We start from the raw sequence: 19,774 nt of genomic DNA, 5'->3' as shown, positions 1-19,774 counted from the left end.
CATAAAATCAAGTTTGGGTCTGCATTACAACCATAGAGGACTGCCTAGTGTCAATCAGTCCCAGGAGTACAGGTTACTCACTATTGTTGCCCTCTTACCTTCCTTCCCCAGCCTCAGGAAAGAGGAGACCAGGGATCAAAACATTTGGCCTAAACCAGTTTGGCTCAGTGGATAGAGCGTCGGCTTGCGGACTGAAAGGTCCCAAGTTCGATTCCGGTCAAGGGCATGTACCTGGGTTGCGGGCACATCCCCAGTAGGAGATGTGCAGGAGGCAGCTGATCGATGTTTCTCTCTCATCGATGTTTCTAACTCTCTATCTCTCTCCCTTCCTCTCTGTAAAAAATCAATAAAATATATTTAAAAAAAAAAAAAAAAACATTTGGATTATTTACCAAGCTTACCATACTGTACTAAGTGACTTTGAACAAGTTACTTTCTGAGTCTCTTTTCCATATACAGGAAAAGATAGTGCTACAGTAGATTGAATTTTCTCTTTATTTTCTTCTACTGCTATGAAAATTAGAGCATTACAGTATTCCCTGGCTTCCAAATCTGATGCTTCTTGAGTGAAGCAGTGCTAGTGTAGCCTTTTTTTTTTTTTTTTTAATTCTAGAAATGTACTTTTTTCAGGAAAGTGGAGAGATTTTTTAAAATGGCATAAACAAGCTGAAACCGGTTTGGCTCAGTGGATAGAGTGTCGGCCTGCGGACTGAAAGGTCCCAGGTTCGATTCCGGTCAAGGGCATGTACCTGGGTTGCGGGCACATCCCCAGTAGGAGATGTGCAAGAGGCAGCTGATCGATGTTTCTCTCTCATCGATGTTTCTAACTCTCTATCTCTCTCCCTTCCTCTCTGTAAAAAATCAATAAAATACATATTTAAAATGGCATAAACAAAAGCAATGGAGTCTCAATATTTTAATGACTAATTAAATGTTTAAGGAAATATACTGTAACAAAGAAGGGGTAGGATCACTAAACAAGCTACTATATTCACATTCCAACTTCACCAATTACACTTTCTGAATTTCGATAAGTTTCCTATTTTCTCTGATCTCAACTTTCCTCATGAATAGAAAAAACGAAAATGATTGTTGGCCCATTGTGAAAATCAGCAATAATGACAAATTACAGCAGTCAATAAGTAATAGCTGGTTTTGCTATGTTCAACATTTGAATCTTTTTTTTTTTAAATTTATCTTTATTGTTGAAAGTATTACAGATGTCCCCTCCCCCCCCCGCCCTTTACCCCTCTACTGGTTTCTCACCCCCTCCCCAGGCCTTTACTACACTATTGTCTTAATCTTTCTTACTTAAAATTTTAAAACAACTTTCTAAAAATTGTTATGCCAAATTCTTTAAAGCATCCTAAGTTTAAAAGTACTCTGAACAGCATTTTGAGTAAAAATAATCACTGTACCAAAAAAGACTAAGTACAAAAATATCTCAGTTTATATAACACATTCTTACTAAATATGGGGAAATATTTCATTAATTAGACTTCCCACTTCTAATGCTGCCTTTTACAGTCTGTCTTCGTAAGTCATAGCTTGTAATGGTTTTGCTTCCACTTTCTGGTCCCACTCTCTCCAACCTACTTCTCTCCATTTAATAAGCAAATCATTAACAAAGTGTCAGTATTTACAACTGGAAATAAGACACCTCTGTGTTAAGTAAAAAAAAAAATTGGTGCCGAGGCCAGTTTGGCTCAGTGGATAGAGTGTCGGCCTGCGGACTGAAAGGTCCCGGGTTCGATTCCGGTTAAGGGCATGTACCTGGGTTGCGGGCATATCCCCAGTGGGAGATGTGCAGGAGGCAGCTGATTGATGTTTCTCTCTCATCGATGTTTCTAACTCTCTATCCCTCTCCCTTCCTCTCTGTAAAAAATCAATAAAATATATTTAAAAAAAAAAAAATTGGTTCGCCTAAGGCAGCCCAATAACACTAAAATTCTTTTCACAGATTTTAACTTTTACCTAAGGAAGAACTGCCTCCAGAAGAATAGAGGTTTAGTAATTTTATTAACTGCTTTAACAAATTACCACAGCTTATTTGGACAACGGCTGTGCTGGAATCATGCTAGTTTAGAACCTTGCTACTCAATTGTGTTAGTAAGAGAAGCAACATCGATATCACACAGACTTATTAGAAAGACAAGTTTAGGCCTCATACCAGACACATGTAATCTAAACTGCATTTTAACAAGATCCTCTCTGGTGATTTATGTGTATAAATTATTTTTTGTTCTCTTTTCTTTAAAAATTTTTTTTCAATTATAGTTTACATATAATATTATATTAGTTTCAGGTGTACAGAGTGATTAAACATTTATATAACTTAGGAAGCAATCCCCCTAATAAGTCTACTGCCCATCTAACACCATACATACTTATTACAATATTACTGACTATAGTTTCTATGCTTTACCCCACTTCCCTATGACTATTTTTACAACTGGTAATTTGCACATTAGCTGGGACTTGTTAGAAATACAATTTGAGGCCTCATCCCAGACCTGTATAATCTACTCTGCATTTTAACCAGATCCTCTCTGGTGATTCATGTGTATAAATTTTCTTTTTTTAACTTGAGAAGCACTACCTTACAGCAAAAAAAAAAAAAAAAAAGATTAGAAAAAGAGGGATAATGCTGACCAGAATCAATTTAGTTGTTTTTTTTTTCAAAACATGTCCTTCCTCTTCTATACAACTTGTCGACTACTACTCTAGCACAGTACATACAGTCCTTCACTCTCTGCAAGTTTAAAAGTAGCATATGACAAAATGACTAGCACACATTTGCCTAACAACAAGAGAAAGATAATGTTCAATTTAATTTGTCTGGATTACTAAAACTTTTTCAAGTAAATTCCTAACTAATGGGTTTTAACAGCTCACCAAGTCGGAGACATTGCCGCAAAATTCCTCCAGATGACATATTTTTTTCAGCTTCAATTTCAGTAAAGCCCAGAGAACTTGCAAATATGAGCACATCCACAAGGCTGATTAGCCTCTGCAAAAATGTCACAGAGGCTTCTATGGAGAGGCCCTGAGTAGGCTCAATATTCTCCAGCTCATGCTGTAAAGAATCAAGTTTGACAATTACATCTATATTCTGATAAAAATCTAATTTTATTACATCATTCCCCAATGTTCTAAATTCTATAAAAAGCCAGGCTTCCAGAAATCTACCACCACAAAGTGATTTCCTTATCATTTCATCTAAAAAAGGGCAAAGGAAACATACAGGTGAAACACTGTCAATCATTTCATATTCACTAACTGACACATCCCTAAGAAATCAGCATTCCTTTTAGTACTTTCTTTTCTGTTGCTTTGATTTACAGCACATTCAAGTTTTAATCAATAAAGATGCATAAAAGTCATGTTTTCACACCAATTTTATAGAGTAGTTAAGTCCTTACTGTAGCCGATGTAGCAGCTGAAAGCAATGGCAGTATACCCCCACAAGCCATGACCATATTGTCCATCACTTGAGAGATGAGATGAATTGTGTTGTGTACAAAGATGACATTATCACTGCTATTCACGAAGTCCATAACTGTCTTTGTTGAATGGCTGTCCAAAGATAAATGGTGTTTACTGATAAAGCTAAAGAAAGGAAATCACAATTTGCCTACTTGAGGGGAGGGAGGATAAGAAGGTGCTTTTGCTTCATCTTGAAAGCTTGAGTAAGATAATGATGCAGCAGGCACATGGGGGTGTATACTTCCTCAGAAGATGCGGGCCATTCCATAGCAGCAGTTACTATCCAAGCCCTTTTCCAGTGCTGAAACATAAATACTATTCATCTGACACTTGATATAAAAAGTTGAACTAAAATATCCTTAACTGGGAACAAAACTGAGAAGCCATGTGGCAAACATTAAGAGGTAAATGGTGCTAAATGTGCTACTGAAATGAATTTTCTACTAACATTTTCTTAGATAATTTCATAATATGCTTTTATATGGAGTAAAAGTAATATACAAATAACAAAAAACAAATTAGCACTTTTAAAATCATAAATCATACAATCAAGGATAATCTGAAACACAGATTTTGTTATACCAAAAATTCACTGGAGAACTGGAAGTTATTCTTAAATGCCAATTTTTTAGTAGCTCTAATAATAAACCCATTTGGTGGATCTACCTCCAGGTGAATTACATACTGTAAAATATGTTACAGGAAATAAATGTTCGACAAATTTTTAAAAAGAAAAATCTTCAAGTTTTTGTAATGAGACAGAGTAACTCATTTTTATAATGACAAATAAGTTAATTCAATAAAATCTTATCACAGAAATAATATATACTCTATTTTTAAGCAATTAATTGCAAAATGTTAACTATGTAAATATCTTTGAAAACAAAGGCTAAAATTTATTATACAACATCTTCTATAATAAACATATGGACAAACCTTCTCCACATCTGTATATCTGTTTCTATTGAAAATAACAGATCAGTGAGCAAACGCTGATGCATATGAGACCATTTGAATTCAGGAATACGAAACATAGTAGGTCTGGAATCCCTCCTTTGTCCATTAACGACATCTGATGTTATTCCTTGCCCTGATTGCTCCTGTTGCCTTGACGTCTAATACAGAAAATTAAAAAGAGTAATAAAATAAGTTCAATTTCAAAGGAAGGCATTAATAAGTAATTTAAAACCTTCTATAAAATGCATCTAACAAATACATTTTAAGATACTAAGGAACCAAATTAAAGAAAAACTATCAATGAGTAATAAAAATACTTTAATACATTTAAAACAGTTGTCAAATATACTAAACTAGCACAATTCAACATACTTAACTTGGAATCACGTTAGTATTACCACCAGCTGATGTAGCATTTTATAAAAGAATTCAGAGAAGCTCTCTATTTTGAATATTAGCATGAAAGAAAGGCAGTATCTGGATTATAAACTGGCTAGAATTAAGAACAACAACAACAAAAAGACAACAGAATAAAGGACAAACCAACAAACAGGAAGGAGGGAGAGAGAAAAGAGTTGAATAAAGTGGAAAAGGACACATGCAACCAACAACGGTCTCATGAATTCCTCTGGATGACTAGTAAAGGAGAAAGCTGGGCCTCCAGATCTCACAAAAGCTTCCCTCCTTCAAATTAAACACACTTCATGGGACAATTTTAAACCACACACTTTGTATAAAACAGTACACACTAGCAGGTGGTTCTGCAGGAATGTAAATCTAGATTTTGTTGGAAAATTAATGTGCTATGGCTGGGTTATCAAAAAAAGTATAAAACACAAGTATTTTTAATATTTGCTTTATAAAGCAAAATTATGCCAATCCTGAAAATTAATAGTAACTTTTAGTGATGCTAATAAAAGTTGCCATTAAATGAACTCATACTACAAGCCAAATGCTGTGCTAAAGAAATTAAATCTTTAGATACACTGCATTTATGAAATTGCAAATAGGATACAATGAATTCTAAACAAAAATAAAATATACATATTCTTGCTCTACTTTAACTCAGGCAAATACATTTCAAGAAGACATAATCACCTCAAGCACAGGTTGAAGAGGTTGAGATGCCTCCACGTTAGTACTGGCCTTCAATTCCAGTTTCTCAGTATCTGTGGCAACACTGGAAACATCCAACCTTGCAATCTTCTGGTCAGAAGTAGTAGGAGACTCTAAGACATTATCATGAGCATCATTAATTGCTTTGGTTTTTCTAGTCAAGTCAGTTTTCTTCCCTTCATCCAGCATCTGACCAATGTCTGATTGCATAACTGTTTGGGAAGCAGTCGTGTCTGGTGAGGTAGCTGAAGACCCTGCATCTTTAGAATCTTGAGTTTCAGTATCAGCTTGCTTCTTACTTAAAGGTTCCTCCTCTTGAAGTGTTAATTTTTGGTCATTACTAAACATGTCCAGTCTTTCCCTGGCTTCAGTTGTATGGGGAGACAAACTATTTCCTTGAAGCTCTGTGGGTAGACTGGCTTCCTCAGTAGGACTACTATCTACCTTCAGTTCTACATAATCCTCATCATCTTCTTCCTCTCCTATAGACTTATCCAATAATTCTGGTGCCTCTGAAGCATCCTCTTCTGAAGGAGAACTTACTGAAGCAGTTACTTCACTGACAGTCATATCTTTGGCACCTGTTTTCAAAGTATTAGAGAAAATGGTCCCAACTTCTACTGTGTCAGAAGGTACTTCTAAATCATCTGCATTTGCTATGTCATTTATCGGTGTTTTCTCTAAAGGGACTTCATCCAGTAACTCTTCATTTCCTTGCCCAGTTTTCATTTCTTCATTAGCTGTATTATAAGTCTGCAGTTCAATATTGGAGGCAGAGTCAGAAGAACTTGTCTTCTCAATACGTGACTTTCCATCACTATTTTTGGTGACATGAGGAGACACAGGAGAATCCTTCGTATCTGATTGTTGGGATCCTCCAGAAACATTTACATCCCCGCTAATGCCAGAAACTGCTTGAACTGAACTTGAAGAACATTGCCCTATATCATCAACATTTCCCTGGTATTCCCTAAATATGTTGGCAAGGTTTTCTTTGTGTATTTCAAAAGTGACCTAGATGAAAGATATATAATTAGTCAAAATAGGCAAAAAAAAAAAAAAAGGAACAAAGCATGCAGAACATAAATATATTTAACAACTTTTCAAATATTCAGTTTATATAAATGCAATAAAACAATTTTCCTGTAATATCCTTATAAAATGATAAGTCAATCACAAAATTATGAACAATCAAGAAAAATTATAGCTAATCTTAATGCTAACAGGTAGCATGCCATCAAACTACAATAAGAACATAGTTATTTAGACTATTTGAGATGTACAGGAAAAGAACACCCTAGTCTATTGACCTCTACCAACTTGTACCAGGATCTAAGTATGTACCATTGAAAAGTGTGTGGTGCACTAGATAACACATTGTTTCAACTGCAATGAAAACTCATTTCCCCATGACTTATCCTCAGCAGAAATTAAAAACTACCAATTAAGCTCACAATTTGAGCATCTCTCTATATATTAAACTAGAGGCCTGATGCTCGAAATTCATGCAAGGGGCTAGGCCAGGGGTGGGCAAACTTTTTGACTCGAGGGCCACAATGGGTTCTTAAACTGGACCGGAGGGCCGGAACAAAAGCATGGATGGAGTGTTTGTGTGAACTAATATAAATTCAAAGTAAACATCATTACATAAAAGGGTACAGTCTTTTTTATTTTTAGTTTTATTCACTTCAAACAGGCCTGATCCGGCCCGCGGGCCGTAGTTTACCCACGGCTGGGCTAGGCCCTCGCAGCCGCGATGGCTTATCTCAGCCCTTGCAGCCCCGGCTTCATCTGGAAGGTCACCTGGAAGGACGTCTAGAAGGTCGTTCAGCTGTCCACTCTAATTAGCATATTACGCTTTTATTGTTATAGGCTAGAAGCCTGGGGCAAGACATTTGTGCACTGGAGTGGGGGGTCCCTCAGCCCGGCCTGTACCCTCTCGCAGGGAGTGGGCCTACGCCAGCAGTCTGGCATCCCCCGAGGGGTCCTTAGTGCTGCCTCGGAGGCAGGAGAGGCTCCCGCTACCGTCGCTGCACTCGCCAGCCATGAACCTGGCTTCTAGCTGAGCAGTGCTCCCCCTGTGGGAGTGCACTGATCACCAGCTCCTGCATTGAGCGTCTGCCCCCTGGAGGTCAGGGCACTTCATAGCAACCAGTCGTTCCGCCATTCAGTCGATTTGCATATTAGGCTTCTATTATATAGGATCACTAAAACCTTTTTTACTAAGCTAGAAAATACAAATTCTTTTAGAAGTGAAAATAAAATTCAACCTTTTACCAAAGGTCAACGGTAATTTTCCAAGTCTGAACTGTCACAAATGGCCTGCAAGTTACAGTTATTCCAGCTATGCACCCATTCATTCCACTTGTATATGACTGGCTACTATGTATTCAACACTGTCAGCATATCATGCTTAGCCTTTTACCCAACTAAATGATAAAAAAAAAAATGATTAGGAAAAAGTATAAAAGTGAGTACTGTGATTTTTAATGTCAGTGGTTTGATTTTTTATCTCATCAATATTATCTTATAGGCAATCATTATGTTTGTCACTGGTGTTGCAATGGGAAATGTCTCTCAAAAGGTTATAATACTTGAAGAAAGTAGAAGCATAATTACAGTTTATCAATGCAAGAATTGTTTGCTCCTATAACTTATGAGAGATATATAGTAAACTGAACCTTTAGTCAATAAACTGTAATTGAGCCCTAGTATAGAGGAATGGTAGTGGTTAATAACAAAATGATTTTTTATGCCCAAATATCCATAGGCCTTTTTGAATCACAGGGGAGTATACACATAGGTAAAAGGCAAGGAAAAATAATAATACACAATGCACACATTTTCTTCTATAGCTATTAACTAGCCTTGAATCATAGACATTCACAGTACATTCATGCCATGATGTGATATAGCTAAAAATAAAAATGTTCAGGGCTCCTGCCGAGGGGACAGCTGGCTGCACCCAACCTGAATCTGCAGAGCACGCCCCGCTGGGGGAGCTAGAGTTGGACACTCTGGCAGAGACTGCATGGTATGGCGCTGGAGTAGGGGCCCCAGCTGAGTTCCTGACCATGCTGCCCCCAAGTAGGAGACCCACTAGCCCCATCCTCCTGACCCCAGTAACCCCACCCTACTGAGCTCTCGCCTTGTGGAAGGGTCTGTGAGGCACGGCCAGCCTGGGCTCACTCTACAGTCATTCTTCAGAAGGCTGTGGAGGAAGATCAGGCAACCTTGGGGGGTGGCTGAGTAGCAGAGGTAGAGGCAGACATCAGAAAGCCTTTGGCCTTTTATTGATTTGCCCCCAGCTCAGAGCTCAAAATAAACATATAAGATAAATGTCAAGTAATAAGAAATCTGGAGGAAAAAAGGAGGTGGAAAATAACTAAAGACAGTCTAGGTGGAAAGGTGTATTTTGCTAGGGTAAGTGGGCAAGGTATCTGAAGATACTACATTTGAAAAGAGATAAGAATAAAGTGAGAGAGCAAGCATATCAAAAGTAAAACAGCTTTAGGCAGAAGGAAGAACAAATGCAAAGGCCCTAAAACCAAAATAAGCATGGTATGTTTGAGGAATAATAGACCAGTAGACAGAGAACTATATATGGTAAAGTCAGAGATGTAGCTATTGGCTAGTCAGCCGTGGGCAAACTATAGCCCGCGGGCGATCGGGCCCATTTGAAATGAATAAAACTAAAAAAAAAAAAAAGACCGTACCCTTTTATGTAATGATGTTTACTTTGAATTTATTTTAGGTCACACAAACACTCCATCCATGCTTTTGTTCCGGCCCTCCTGTCCAGTTTAAGAACCCATTGTGGCCCTCGAGTCAAAAAGTTTGCCCAGGGCTAGATCATGAAGACGGAGCATTACAGACTGTGTTAAAGACTGAATTTTATTCTGAATGAGAGAGCACCATTAGAGAAATCCAAGTACAAAGGAAACAGGATCTGATTTCTTACAGTATCAGTTTATTTAGAAAACTGACTTTAGGGAGATCATTTTTGCACTGACACTATCACCTAAGGAACACAAGTCACATAACTACCAATCTCACAGGGATTTTCAAAATACAGATCACTTATCTCTACAATAGCCAGTGCTAGAATGAGTTTAGTTTTCAATAATCATTTGCTTTTTCTTATTCAAATTAAGGATTTTTAAATTGTTTTATTATGAAACGTATCACTAAATCTCTTGCTAGTTCTGCATCCCAGGGAGGTCTTTCCTTGGGGCTGTGGGACTATCTCTTTGCAACATGAACATCAAGGATGGTGGGGCCCTGCCTCCTGTCCCTATGGAAGTTCAGAGCCTGGGTACTTGACTCCAGATGTCAAAAATGTATAAGAATACTAATTTTTCTTTTGGATAAAAGCCAGTGGATTGTACCTGCTTCTGCACTTGTAGTCAAATCTATTCAAAATAGTGCTTTGCCTTTCCTAAGCAAACCAACTTGTTTACTATTTCTTCTGTAAATATGTATATTAAAAATGCTTTTTAAATTCTAAAGTTGACTTTTAAATTTCCCCTTGGTGTACTCCAATTGCCTAAAAGCAAAATTGCCAATGAGCAATTATCATTGCTGTGATCTTTTTTGATAACTGTTTTCCTAATGGTATTTGTGACTGATAATTCCTAATTAATTACCAGATATTGTTCTAAATTACCCAGCTAAAAGACTAGTCATTAATCTTCACAATCATTTGATAGCTAATCTATAGCTGTTTGTAATGTTTGGAAAGCACTTCTATAAACTACTAGTTAGAGATACTCTTGAGCTAATAACTACAACATTTCTTTTGCCGTTACTTTCAACTTAATTAGCACTCATTTACTAATTAGGAGCTAAAAGATGAATACATCAAGAAATTATGATTTTAATAATATATTTTTTTAAATTCTAACTTATAAAAAATTTACTTTTAAATGTTAGGCAATGTTTAGGAACAGGCTTTCTTTTTAAAGCAAATGCATCTTTTTCATTGTACTTTATTTTCCTATGGAAATACAAGCTGAATATGATACACTAACTTCTAATTCTTAGGTTACCAACCTTTCCACAGTTGATAAATAAGACATGTCTTAAAAAATAGCTAAGTCTTCCCATATGGAGTAGCATCCATAAGCATAGCTCAGTGATTACCACTACACAATATATCTTTCACAAAGACTCTGATCCAACACCTTGCAACAATGGTATATGATAACACATAATTAAGTTAAGATCAGATTATAAATATGTGTATGCTTATAAAAATTTACTGATCTAATTTATGCAAATCACACTGATTATAAATCTAAAAACTCTGGTTTCTAACCTAACCTCTTAAGTGCTACCCTAATACAACCTGACTTGAATAATACCAAGAATAAAGCTTATGCTATCCTAAGAAAACTACCTAAAAGAACAGATAGGAAAATTAACATCATAAGTTCAATAACAAAGGGCAAGAAGCCCAGGAGGAAAACAAATCATATATATATAATAAGCATATACTCATGGAATAAACATTTTTAATATATTTTTATTGATTTCAGAGAGGCAGGAGAGAGAGAGATAGAAACATTTTTTGAATAGCTAGTGTATTTTGATGGGGTCCAGAAGACAATACCCCAAAATATAGCATGTTGGATACTGAATACTTTAAAAAGAAGGAACTTAAGAAACAGGTACAGGAAAAACTCTGACCTCTCAATCCTCCCCTGAAGTGGATCATAGATTTTAAAAATATCACCTCCACCAATTTTTCCAAATAAAGTTTTGGAGATAGCCAGAATATGAAAAGTAAACTTGAATCATTTATTCAATCATTCCTTCCTAGAATTATAAGTGGTCTAACAGCATCCAATATTAATTGCATCAAAACTACAGCTTTTGCCCTAACCGGTTTGACTCAGTGGATAGAGCATTGGCCTGCAGACTGAAGGATCCCAGGTTCGATTCCGGTCAAGGGCATGTACCTTGGTTGCAGGCACATCCCCAGTAGGGGGTGTGCAGGAGGCAGCTGATCGATGTTCCTCTCTCATTGATGTTTCTCTCTATCCCTCTCCCTTCCTCTCTGTAAAAAATAAAATATATATTTTTTTAAAAACCTACAGCTTTTGCTTTTAATTTTACTTCTCCATAATATGATGCACTATCTACACTAATTACATGCAGCCATTAAAATTCATGTAAGGAAACAACAGCAATAAAAAACCAGACTCACAGAAAAAGAGATCAAACAAACTGTTGCCAGAAGGGGGTGGAAGTGAAAAAATGTGAAAGGGAATGTAGTAATGTTGTGATAAGTTTGCACAGTGATACATGATTACTAGAATTAGTGTGATGATCACATTGTATGATATACATATAAATGTTGAATCGCTCCACTGCACACCTGAAATTAATCAACATTGTGTACCAACTACATTTAAATAAAAAATAATTTTAAAAGCACTAGCCCTAGCTGGTTTTCTCAGTGGTTAGAACACCAGTCATGGACTGAAGGGTCCTGGGTTCGATTCCAGTCAAGGGCTCATAGTTGCTGGCTCAATCCCTGGCCCGATTGGGGTGGATGCAGGAGGCAACCAATTGATGTGTCTTTCTCACATCGATGTTTCTCTCTCTCTGTCACTCCCCCTCCCTTCCACTCTCTCTAAAAAGAGCAATGGGAAAAAATAACCTTGGGTGAGGATTAACAAAAAATCAATTAATTAATTTTTTAAAAAACACTAAATTACCCAATGCTAGTAAAGTTTTGAGGGAAAAGGTACACACCATTGGTATAACATATTAGTACAGCAAGCTCTAAAACAGGGGTCCTCAAACTACGGCCCGCGGGCCACATGCAAATACAAATATTATATTTGTTCCCGTTTTGTTGTTTTACTTCAAAATAAGATATGTGCAGTGTGCATAGGAATTTGTTCATAGTTTTTTTTTAAACTATAGTCCGGCCCTCCAACGGTCTGAGGGACAGTGAACTGTCCCCCTGTTTAAAAAGTTTGAGGACCCCTGCTCTAAAATGTAGTGTGGCAGTAAATACCAAAAGTGACAAAAATATCAAAATATCCTCTTGACTCTTGGGAACTAGGCTAAGAAGAAATAAAGGAAATGAGAAAAGGAACAAATAACTATTTCACCTGTCCCTCTATCCTCCGGGTACTGAGTAAGGCACTGTACATTCATCATTCTCATTTCCATTTTCTGACAAATGAATTAAGCATCAGATAAGTTTGATAATGTGCCCAAGACCTTCCACGGGAAGTTAAATCCAGAATCACCTGAGTCCAAAGTTTTTTCCACTACAACATGACGACTGCCTAAACGTAAGAGTCATGGGCACACAATTTTCTGATAGTGTTCTAGAATAGGTGTCTGCAAATTACAGCACTCACACTAACTCCAGCTACAGTCTGTTGTTCTAAATAAAGCTTCATTAAAACAAAAATAAATGTAAAATATTCATGTAAGAAATATATTAAATGAAATTATAAAATATAAGTATAATAATAATTTTGTAAGAAAAGAATTATATGTATGTATACATTTATACATATAACAGAAGATACAAAGTTTTACCTCAAAATGGTAATACTAAGTCAAACACAGGTGAGTCGATAATGGGTGATTCTTGGTTTCTGTGTGTATACACTGGTACTAGATTCCAAATTTCCTACAATTAGCACATATTATTTTTAAAAGTATAAAATAATAATAAATACTATTTGGTTAAAAAATTAATTGCTAAAGAATACTTTAGCAATTAAGTATAAAATGGTGACAATTCATGAAATGTGGAAATTTTTATAACTCTTAAATTTATTTTAAAAATATGAAGCTTTTAATTTCATTATATAGCCACCATAAACTCACTCATATAAACATGTGCATATTTATATATACCAGTTTATAGCTTGTGATTTTTTTAAAAAATACTTTTTAAAAAACACTTAGAAAATTCTAACAAAACTGACTTCCACCTGCTTTTTTATCCAACCTAAACTGTATTTTCTTCTGATATAAAATGACTGACATTTGTTTAAGCCATCATTCTTAACCACAAGTAAAATCTTAAGATATTTCCAATATAATCCAAAGCAATTAAATACTTTACCCAAACTAGTCATATGGAGGAAAACATGAATCATATTGTACTTTTAACTCAAGTGTGAATTAACTTTTAGTTGTTGATTATTTCAAGTCATAAGCCCATTCTAAACTTATGGCAATCAATATAGGTATCTACAGTTTTTAGTCTTATTTGTTTAGAAAAATAATTTTTGAACAGTTCTTCAAATTTGGATTAAATTATTTTAAATTTTAATTAAAGAGTATAAGCATGTTAGCAGACCAAGTGAAAATAGTATTATTTAATTACTCAACATCGATGTTCCATATAAAGCATAAAAAAATAAAAGAAAAAGATAAATACTGAAAACCTAAAGAACTCACAAGAAAATATTGGAATTAAAAGATTACTCTTAACAGGTACATATTTGAAACCTTCTGACCAAAATAACCAACACAGGGCAGTTATACCAGAAGAGCCTATTACTGCTTATAAAACCTAGTCGAGCTGTCGGAGGAGAGGGATACAGTGACAAACAGCTTCCCTGCTACAAAGGTGGCAGGAAATCTATCAAAGTGGACAATAAAATTGCAATTGAGTTTCTTTGGCTTTTTATAGCAGCTGAATGAATCCTGTGTAACTCTGCAAAACCTATCCAATTCTGCAGCATTAGTTTACACACTAGTACTTTATCAAGAACCATGTTATAACTTTGAGATACTAAGCTTTAAAATGGCTGTAAAAAAGAAAAATAAGCATTATTCCAGCATCATATGCATGAAAAGATGTTTAAAGCTTTAGAATGAATACTTCCCAGAGGGAAAAATTTGATTCCAATAATTTCAGCAGAATTTTAACAGCATGCAGCAAATTGCTCACCTAATTACTGAATCCCTTCAGCTCCATCCTAAACTTCATTAAATATTGATCTGAAAACCTTAAAGTATAACCTGTCCATTTTATTTTAAAAATAGATGCCAAGATATTAAAATTCCAAAATAATTAACAGAGTAATCTCAAATAAATTACTGTGTATAAACCTTATGAAACAGAAAAGTGTCTGGTCAATAAAGGAAATTCAGCCCTAGCTGGTTTGGCTCAGTGGCTAGAGCATCACCCTGCTGACTGAAGTGTTCCAGGTTCGATTCCAGTCAAGGGCACGTACTCGGTTGCAGGCTACTCCCTGGCCTGGGTCCTGGTCAAGGCGCATGCAAAAGGCAACCAATCGATGTGTTTCTCTCACATCAGAGTTTCTCTCTGTCTTCCCCCTCTTTCTTCCACTCTCTTTAAAATCAATGGAAAAATATCCTCAGGCGAGGATTTTAAAAAATAAAGGAAATTCACACAAAGAAATAAAACGAAAGGACATTTATTAAACATTACAATTAAAGATGAAAAACATAAGACTCAACTTGTAACTTAAAATGTTTCTTACCCCCCTCATGGACTTAAGTAAAGCTTTAGCATTTATTTTTTAAAGTATATTTTAACAGCAAAAAGTGCACATATAAAATTACTCAATTAATTTAATCAGCACTTATTCCGCTTTATAACTAATTCTAAAACTTGAGTCAAAGACAGGTTCTTGGCTCAACGTAGGCAAAAGAGACCTCTCCATAAAGCAACTATATTTTCTTTGCAGTTTTTTGTTTTGTTAACCCTCACCTCACCCAAGGATATTTTTTTCCACTGATTTTTAGGGGGGGGGGGGGCGAGGGGGGGGGAGAGAGAGAGAGAGAGAGAGAGAGAGAGAGAGAAAGAGAAACAACCATGTGAGAGAGGACACATTGATTAGTTGCTTGAGGGGATCAAGCCTCGAACCGAGGTACATGCTCTTGACCGGAATCAAACCCGTCCGTATCCATTCAGTCTGCGGGCTGATGCTCTATCTTCTGAGCCAAACCGACTATGGATGCAAAGTTTTTAAGATCTGTTTAAAGCCATATGTCACTGTAGTACAGAAAAATATAACCTGATTAATCAAAACTATATAGATAGCACACAAAATATAAAGCCTACTTTGGTTTGTTGTGTCTTAAAAATACTGATTTCAAATAATACATAAAAACACAATTCATATTTCTTCCTTTAACAGTCTCTGCACCACAACATATGCTCCTAGAAAGATAAAAAAGGTTTACTTTATTTTTTAAAAAATGCAGTATGGGATCTTTACTGGGGCCCATATTTAATTTACATAGTATTCCTCTACTTTCCATAGCTCTAAAGAGTATATCACATTATGTTAGTAGCTTAGTATATAAAGGTGAAAAGCAGAGAATTTTATAACAGTTGGTAAAAAATAATTCCCTGTACACAAGAGAGGTGTTCGTAATTTAGACTGTATAACAAAGGCTTTTTAAAAAAGCAGATTTCAGGAAACATCCCATGAAATTCAAATGGATATTCTAAGGTGGGGTTCATAATAAAATGCACATCCCAAGTTACTCTGATGAGGTGGTCCCCAAATTATACTCTGTGTGACTGGACATGGGAACTTTAAAGGTAGTTGCTGCAGCTGCCTCATGGATCCCTGGTGAGGGAAGACTGAGACACCAAGGCACACATGGGTGGCATGGGGCCACATGACAGCTGAACCAAATAGCGCCAAACAATGATGATGTAGTTCTTCCTTCTCCACCTTGCAACAAATATGTAATCTACAACTGCTAAGTACTCAGCACTATGCATAGTTCTATGAAGAAGTGTAAGAGCTTTCATATCCCTGCTAATGAGCTTACAATTAACAGCCAAAATAAGAAATCACTTTTAACCAATGATATATGTGAGAGGCATTACAGAATCATACATGATTAAATGCTAGTCTACCTTTGCTCTATTACCCATTACTTCTCTTCTTCATGTACATTACACTCATTCCTTCCTGCCTTGTTTTTCCGTTTTTCTTCCAGGATAAGATCTGTTCCTGTCTCACCTTTCATAGTAATTAGAAGGTGCTCAAATAGAAGAAGATAGAAAAAAACAAAAGGAAAAAGTTGAAAGGGAAAAAAAGAAAGATAAAGGTAGACAGGGGAAGAAAGGAGATGGGCAACTGGAGTAAGATCTGAGACATAGTGACTAAGAATAAATAAGAGAGTCCACCTGCTGAGAGATGATGGGAGAAAGACAGCAGAGATAAAGCCAACACAGATTCACTAAGGACAGAACAAACAGAGAAAAAGAGAAATACGTTGTGGGGAAACAGACAGCAGGAGGAACAGAATGGATGCTGGAATGCTGGAGGGAAAAACAGAGCAAGAGAAAGAGAGGAATAGGAAAGAGGGAAACAGTGGCTCAATGAAGAAAAAAAGAACAAGCAAAGAAGGAGAGAGCTGGCTAGGCAGTGATAGACAGTGGCCACAGTCAATGCCAATAGCCAAGGAAAGGGTTGTAGAAGATTGATTAGTTAGAGGTTAAAGAGAGACAGGAGGGAGGAGGAGAGAGGGGGTAGGGAAGAGAGGAGAAGGAAGAGGGGCAAGAAGGGCACTGGGAGGAGGTAAAGGAATGGAGAGGGAGGGTGAGAGAGACACTAAAAGAGATAGCAAGAGAAAATTAAGTGCTATGAATTCATAGAGAATGACAGGGCCTGAGAGTAGCAAAAACTGTCACATAGAAGTGATTTAACTATCAAAGTCCTGAAAAATATAAAGGATTTTGGTAGGTACAAAGGAACACAAGTATATGCCATGAATAATGAAAATAAAGATTTAATAAAGCATGATATACTTTAGAAAGACAGAACCAACATATCCTGAGTGCAGATTCTGGTCAAGTGAAACAGGAAGGTGAGTTAGGAAATACATTTTTTCAAGGGGAACAGTGAAATATCTATATACATAAAAGCCTAATATGCAAACTGTCCCCTTGCGAGTTTGACCAGGAGACCAAGAGTTCAATAACTCACTATGACATGCACTGACCACCAGGGGGCGGTGTGGAACAAAGGAAGGCACTGGCCAGCAGGTGGGGAAGGGAGGCCCCAGCCGGCAGCTGGCAGCAGGGGAAGGGAGGCACCGACCAGGAGCCCACAGCCAGGGACAAGAAGCCCCACCCAGCCACCAAAAGGAAGGCCCCGGCCAGCAACCAGAAGGCTACAATAGGCCCCAATCTCCGGCCAGGCCTAGGGACCCTTACCCGTGTACAAATTCCATGCACTGGGCCTCTAGTTGGAAATAATTTTGCAAAAAAACTTTATTTGCCTTTCTAAGAAGATTAGAACAAAGTATTTATGGAGGTAACATTATATGTTATTCTTAGCTTAATAAATCTAGAGGAAAATAATACCTAATAACCATTAGAAATACCCAGAATAGAAGTAATCTGGTCATGTACAAAGAATTAGAAATCTTTAAGAAAAAGTTCAAAGAAGATAAAAGACAAAATTTTGGAAAAATAAGAAGTCTAACATATCAAGGGTTAGAGAGTGGAACACTACTTACAACCCAGCAATTCTACTCCTACTTATATATCCCAGAGCAGTGCTTTTTTTTTCAAATTGAGAATAATTCAGTTGGCAGATCATGGAATCTCTTGCTGGGGTAACAGCAGCAATTTTAAAGGAAAAAGAATAGAAAAGTAAGAGTGCATCACTGCACACCAAGATTTAATAAGGATAAACATTGTCTTATGAAACCTATTTCAGGTGTATGGAGGGAGAATGGTGTGGATGTACAGGCATACCGGTTCACAATAACTGTCTTAATTGTGAGTCACAGCTATAAAAAGTTTGAAAATGACAACTCTTTAAAACCTTTGCCTTTGAGCACCTGAGTGATTAATAGCACTGAAAATGAATGAACCAAAGCTATATTAACAATAAAAAATTTTAAAAACTTAAAAATGAAATCACAGAAAAGTCCACACAGTATGATGTCATTTTCATAAAACATAATAGGGAGCATTAGATAATATATTATTTAGAAATAAATTTTTAGCTTTTTAAAGAAAGACATGATACACACATAATTCAAAGTGGTAATTAGGTTTGGAGTGGGGGGCGGGGGTGGTTGGATAACAGAACCACACAGCATGTCCTTATGTTGGGTAATCACAATTCTTCCTTTCTAACAATTCTTCCTTTGTAACACTTCATAGCAGCAATTTCAACTGGTGTGCTGCAAGAATTTTTAAAACATGCAATACCTGACTATTTAGTCAGGGGCACTGACCTCTTTTGCCTGAGGATGTCAAATGAAAAAATGACAAGCAACACAATAAATCAAAAGTATACCTATTTTTTCGTCAGATCGACAAAAAATATATTTTTTGGCATGCTGCCATGAGATGAAAATCGCTGCTTCATAGCATATATGCTACACAAGTAATTTTGGGTGTGACTGAGTCTTTATATTAAAAGGTGTGTTTATATTAAACAGGAATTGATTGGGGTATGAACTAATGTGCTGGCAGTAAGGAGGAGAACAAAAGGATGAATAACAGAAATGATAGAGCTATAACAAAAGAAAACAGTCATTGAGCATTTAACTCTATTTTTTGTTATTTCACTCACTAATGCTTAACCTCAACTACACATAGATATACATGTGGATACACATTTACCATTAGACAGATTGTTAAGAAAAGTTGAAAAACTTGCCTGAGTTTACACAACTGAAAATTACTGTAATTCAGAATTTAAACCCAGAAGTATCCTGTCTCCAAAGCCCATGTTATCCTCATTACTTACACAAATGAATTGGCAACTGGGTATAAATGTTTAGTCATAACTGCTCAAAAGTTCAAAAGCAACTAAGAAATCTCCTAGTACAACCTTTATTTTGTAGATAGGAAATTCAGAATCTAGGCTATTAACCCTAAATATCCTGTGACTGAAGCATTCTAAAGCTCTTTGGTCTTAGGATCGTGTAGTACTGAGGCCCCACAAAAACCTTTTATTTATATGGGGTATATCTATTGATATAGAGATTAAAACTAGTAAATATTATAAATTAAAAAATTTAAAAATACTTTATTAACAATAACCCCATTATGTCAATAAAAATAACATTTTTTAAATGACAGTTTTTAAAATAGAAAGTATTATTTCACATTTTAGGCCTATTTTTTAAATTATGACTTAATAGGAAACTATTGCATTCTACTATCTACTTTTGTATTCAATCTAATGTATTACATTACTTTGATTTAAGTATTAAAAAATCC

At 36.1% G+C, this 19,774-nt stretch overlaps 1 protein-coding gene across 5 annotated transcripts in view; it reads right to left on the bottom strand.

Annotated features, from left to right (window-relative positions):
• The window catches only part of LRBA (LPS responsive beige-like anchor protein), a gene marked incomplete at its 5' end in the record, with an annotated part of 554,145 nt that overhangs the window by 438,309 nt on the left and 96,062 nt on the right, over positions 1–19,774 (bottom strand). For all 5 annotated transcript variants that reach the window (XM_081090942.1, XM_081090941.1, XM_081090943.1 and 2 more), the window contains 4 exons: positions 2,896–3,076; positions 3,423–3,576; positions 4,423–4,601; positions 5,542–6,573. In XM_081090942.1, coding sequence (XP_080947068.1) covers positions 2,896–3,076; positions 3,423–3,576; positions 4,423–4,601; positions 5,542–6,573 — 1,546 coding nt within the window. The remainder of the gene's footprint in view (positions 1–2,895; positions 3,077–3,422; positions 3,577–4,422; positions 4,602–5,541; positions 6,574–19,774) is intronic.

The sequence above is a fragment of the Myotis nattereri genome, assembly GCF_964212035.1.
Source record: "Myotis nattereri genome assembly, chromosome: 5".
In the NCBI taxonomy this organism is placed as follows: Eukaryota; Metazoa; Chordata; class Mammalia; order Chiroptera; family Vespertilionidae; genus Myotis; species Myotis nattereri.
This window is presented reverse-complemented; position numbering and strand designations above follow the sequence as displayed.